General features: G+C 59.0%; 1 protein-coding gene across 8 annotated transcripts in view; it reads right to left on the bottom strand.

Annotated features, from left to right (window-relative positions):
* The window catches only part of TLE3 (TLE family member 3, transcriptional corepressor), a 47,877-nt gene extending 47,461 nt beyond the window's left edge, over positions 1 to 416 (bottom strand). For all 8 annotated transcript variants that reach the window (XM_024747504.1, XM_024747506.1, XM_024747505.1 and 5 more), the window contains exon 1: positions 289 to 416. In XM_024747504.1, coding sequence (XP_024603272.1) covers positions 289 to 312 — 24 coding nt within the window. In that variant the 5' untranslated portion in view covers positions 313 to 416. The remainder of the gene's footprint in view (positions 1 to 288) is intronic.
* Between the last annotated feature and the right edge of the window lie 4,788 nt (positions 417 to 5,204).

Here is a 5,204-nt window from a genome sequence, read left to right as displayed (position 1 = left end):
CTGGGGCGGGGGAGACACAACGAGTGAGTTGGGATACTTAGGCGAGGGGGCGGGGGACAGCGTGAAAACAGTTCCCCAGGACGACTGGCAGCCCCCCACGCCATTAGGGCGGAATTAACCTCCTCTCGTAACGGCGCCCCCCCATCCCATCCCCTTTGTGTGAGCGCGCGCGCGCACACACGCACACACTATAAAGGTAGCAACAAGCAAAATGGAGGTGCCAGATAAACTGCCTCGTTTACCCTCCCCATGATAGATGCTTAAATAAACCGAATTGCAATTACTCACCGGATGTCTGCCTTGCGGATACATGGCAGGGAGGGGTCGTGATTCCGAGAGCGTGGAAGCGCCGAGAGCCCGGGCAGGGGAGATGCGGGGGAGGGGGGAGCCAAGCCCGAGCGGGGGGCGGCCGAGAAACCGAGAGCTCGCCCCCGGCCCCCCCAGCCCGCTCTCACACCGAAATCCCAGAGTCGGGCGCCCGCCCCAAGCGGAGACAAAGAGCCGCGAAGCAGGCGGCAAAGTCGTCGGCGGGCGCCGAGGCCGGGCGGCGGGCGCGGGCTTTGTGCACCTAGGGCTCGGCGGGCTGTGGCCGGCCGCCTTCCCCCCGTTGCGTGGAGCGCGTCAGAGCCGGGGGCTGAGCGGACATCGTCGTCTACCCGGCGGGTCCGGCGCGGGGTCCCGAGGTTAGGGGGCCCCTCCTGGGGCAAGCGCGGGCGCCCTCCGGTTCACTCAGCGCGTCGCGCCAGGAGGGAGGCGCGCCGGGGCAGCCCCAGCATCCGGGGCGCGCGGGTCCGATCCCAGGGGCGGCTCTCGGCGAGAAGAGGAAGGAGGCAGGCACCGGGGTGGCGGCTTGGGGCCGCAGGAGTGCCGGAGGGTGAGGGCGGGAGCCCGGCGCGGGCGCTTCGACCCCCCCCCCTCGGAGAGGAGAGCCTGCTGTTCTGTCTGTTACTGCCGCCGCCGCTGCAAGCCCTTCCCAGGGCCGAGGAGGAAACTCCGGGCTCAGTAGGTGGGAATCAACCACCCTGGCATCCTAACTCCAGCAGGCACAGGAAGCCGCATCAAAGGGGTCCTCGCTGCTCCCTGCTCGAGCGCCGAGTCCCCAGCGAGGAGCGCTCGGTGCCGCCACCGCCGCCTCGGAGCGCGCAGGCAGGAGAGCGCTGGAAGGGAGAAGCAGCCCGAGACCGGGGAGATCTGTGGCTTCCTTCCTTCCCCTCGGCTCGGCTCTCCTCTCGCGCCCCGACAATCCCCCCAAACACACACACACGCACACGCACACACACACACACACACTCGCACCAAAAAAAGTGCCCCGGACCTGCGGATACCACACACAGACAGGCGAGGGAGACGAGCACGAGGTCTGAACTGCCGCGAGAGCAGTTCCAAATAGGGACTGAAAAGTAACAAAATAATGTGGCAGCTTCGCCCAGAGCTGGCCAATGGGAGCGCGGGGCCCCCACGTGGGGCTGCCGGACTCGGCCTGCGACTGGGCGCCGCCGGGCGCGACGTCACAATGCCCTCTTGTGTCTAAAACTATGCATGAAAAGTAGCAATCAGGCCCTACCCGCTGGTGACTTTCGCATGGGAGTGAAAAACAGCGCTCCTCAGATCAGGAATTAACCGAAAGACATATAATAAATAGATATATATTATAGTCCTGGGCTGCTAGGGTTTTTTTCCCCTCCTCTCTTTTTTTTTTCCCACGATCTACTAGCAAATAATTAGTTGGCGGGAGGGGGAAAGAGGGAAGACACAGGAATAATAACAAAAGAAAAAAAAAGCTGTACAGTCCTCAAAACCTGTGGCTGGTAGTAACGTATCAGTTTATTCTGCAGTGGCGGCAAACGATACCTTCCTCTAATCCCATTAGGTCTGCAAAGCAGCCCAATTAGATACTATAAAACAAACAAAATCACTTTGTCACTTTAATGTTTTCACAAGATTTCGGACTGATAAAGTGGTGGTCCCAAAGTTGCCCCCCACCTTAAAAAATTTGCTCGGAACTGAGGGTGTCCCTTTCTTTACGCCTTCTCCGACCCACCCCCGACCCCACGGCCCCCCGCTTTTCTTCTTTGTTCATTTGTCCTTCTTTTCAGAAAGCCAAATAAACAGCCTCTTTGATGTGCGGCGGCTGCCCCCGAGAAGTCGGAGGAGCTCTAGCTTGGCGGGCACCGCAGACGGAAGAGCCCGACTCCCGCAGACACCCTGCTCAGTCCACGCTGTCCCCACACGGGGCTACTTCCCGGTGGAGACGACTACGCCCTCGCCGCAGCTGCTCACTGAGAGCCGGGGCCAGGGAAGCGAAATCGGGAATGCGGTGGCGGCCTGGCCTCACCACGGCCCGGGAGCTCCGAGTTCCGACCCGGTTTCCTCAGCCTGCCCTCGGCAGTGTCACCGCGTCGGCGGAAACCCGCGGAGCGGCGCGTGTGCGAGCCTGTGGGCGTCTCGGCCGCCAGCCTCGACGCCCCGCGAGGCGAAGACGCTCATCCGCCCCCGCGCACTCCTCTCCTACCCCGCCGCCGCGCCTCCGGGACTCCCCGCGCGGTCAAACAGGCCGCTCGACAACCGGGGCCAGTTTGAACCGCACAGCGATAGCCTCCACCTCTGGTGCTCGGGGTTACGTCCGGGCAGACGGGCCTGGGGGACGCGGCCCTCGAGAGGCTGGGAAGCTGGAAGGGCAGCGTCCCAAAGCCCACGGGCACCGCCGGGTGGGCGGGCCCAGGTGGGCCCCCGGACCCTCCCATCCAGCATCTCCGCGAACCCGCACGCACCCCGGGGCCGTCGGCGGTCCCCGGATCTATATTTTCTCCTCATTAGGAGCTGGAGTTCGCTTTTGCATCTTAATGAGGAGCTGAGAGCGAGCGGGCGCTCGGAGGCCGGTGCGATGGGAGTTACACGTGAACACCCGCCTCGGAGTTGAACCTCCCCGCGTCCGTTCCGGCCGCCAGCCCCGAACCGTGCTCCTCTCTTCATTTATTTATTTTCCTAAATAAAAACATAAATCGTGTGCGGCACGCACCGAAGGGCGGGGGAGGAGAAGCCCGGCTCAACAGATGCGAGCATCTGGCCGCAGCATTCATTAGACACAAAATGGCTCCGCTTTGGAGCTTCCTTTCCCCCTCCCCCTTCTCTGCCCTCCCCTCTACGTCACGGGTGGGCGCACCCGCTTCCCACCCGCCCCGCCCCTTTCTCGCCCCTGCCCCCACGTGGGGGTCGCCGACCCCTCCCCCTATCAAGGCCCGAAAGACCAATCAGAGACGGCTGATGGGAGTCTCTGTTACCGATTGGTGAAGCTGCCGAGCGCTGTCAGTCCGAGACCAAGGCTGTCAGTCAAAACCACGTGGGGTGGGGGAGCGCTGACAAATGCCGAGGCTTCTGAGCCTCCCGCTTGCAAATAGTGCTTGGAATGGCTGCTTAATTAGCTTTGAATGGCTTTTCCTTCCAGCTCAAACAATCTGTCACTACCATGTGGTATAAAGGAGCCATGCATAAAAAAGTAAGCAGAGGCTAAATATCAATTTGATTTTGTGTATCAAAGGAATATTTTATTTTTCTCCCTAGTAATGAAACGTATCAATTTAAATAATAAAAGGTAAAAACACACACACACACACACCAAAGAAAAGAAAAAAAGAAAAGAAAAAAAGAAAGAAAAAGGAAAAAAGCCAAACTCCACGGTTCTCCGACTCCTGTGCAAGCCTGAAACAGGTAATTTCTACGGCCCACGTTCAGGAGGAAGCCTGAAGCTTCCCCCCACCCTCCCCCCACTTTTAAACTTGCATTAAGTGTTCTGTTGTCCAGAAGTCTAGAAAGTGATGGGGGAGGGGTGGCAATGTAAAAGGAGGTGGGGACGGGGAAGGGGGCAAACTTTAAAGGGAGCTCTTTGAAGCTGCTAATCAAAGTGGAGGGGGGTTTAAGACCCCATAAACTGGGGCTCCCGCAGCAGGTCTCGATTTGGGAGCTGAGAGAAGAAGGGGGGGGGAGCGAGTGTGCGTCTCGCCCGGATTTATTAAACACAATGCCTTCAAGATGCCCGGGACGCGGCCCCTGTTCCGGCCTTCCCCCTCTCCGCTCTCACTCGAGACCGGCTCCGACGGCGCCTCCCGCAGTCGGCCGACGAGCCCGGGCCCTAGGTCAGGTCTACGCAGACCGTGGCCAGAAGAGACGTCTCGGGTTTGGCGTCGCTCCTGCCCTGACGTCCACTCTCCTAGGGACCCCATGAGCAGAGCAGACTCACGTCGAATTCACCTGTGAGCCACAGCCCTACGGCCAGCGCCAGGCCTGAAACCTTGGAGGAGCCCGTGGGGCGTGTGATCGACCCTGTTTTGCAGGGAGACGCCTCCTCAGCAGGGCCCGACTGGACTACTCCGCCGCCCAGACCGAAATGATAACGGCGCCCAAGCACTTTCTGTGTACAAGGCAGGACACTGCTACCCAGGCGAGAACCCTCTTCATTCTCGCCTCCCTCCTTGAAGGAAGCGGCCTGGCTGGTAGTCCATTTTATAGAGTAAAAAAGAGAAGCCGAGAAAGTTCAGTAACTTGCCCCAAGCTGGGCAGAGGTGTCAGGATTAGAGTCCAGGGCAGCGGGCTCAACAGCCAACTTCAGCGCCGCCTTTGCTAGCGCGAGCTGGACCGGGGCAAGCTTTTGCAAAAGGAAAGGCATTCATTCATTCATATTCACTCATTCATTCTGAGGTTCTGGCGATGAGGTCAGAGGCCCAGCTCCCCAGCCCCTGGCTTCTACTCGCTCTGCACCCAGCATCACTCCCAGCTCTGCAGGGCTGTCTGGGCCTCCTGCCTCAAGAGGAGCACAGAGGTAGGCAGGCAACCAGGCCAGCACCCCTTTCAGCTTGCCACCGCTCTACCCCCCACCTTGCCACCCCACAAATTAGGAAAAACAAGGAGAAAAATAATTTTTTTATGCTCGAGAGAGAGAAAAGAAAAAACATGTATACAACACCCCGTCCAAAGCGCTTGACAATTATTTTTAAAGAAGGAGGGGAGTGGAGAGAGAGAGTTCAAACGTCTCTGTCTCCAGTTCTAATTGGAAACGTTTCAACTGTTTATGTTACAAGAAGTGTCAGGGTCATTTGCTACCGGAGAGCTGACTTTTCATTGGCTGCTTAATTGAGTACCTCGGAGTCCACCCCACGTGGGAGAGGAATTGCTGGGATAAAAAAAAAAAAAAAAAAAAAAGACACACG

The sequence above is a fragment of the Neophocaena asiaeorientalis genome, unplaced genomic scaffold (genome assembly GCF_003031525.2).
Source record: "Neophocaena asiaeorientalis asiaeorientalis breed wild unplaced genomic scaffold, Neophocaena_asiaeorientalis_V1.1 scaffold591, whole genome shotgun sequence".
NCBI classification, from domain to species: domain Eukaryota; kingdom Metazoa; phylum Chordata; class Mammalia; order Artiodactyla; family Phocoenidae; genus Neophocaena; species Neophocaena asiaeorientalis.
This window is presented reverse-complemented; position numbering and strand designations above follow the sequence as displayed.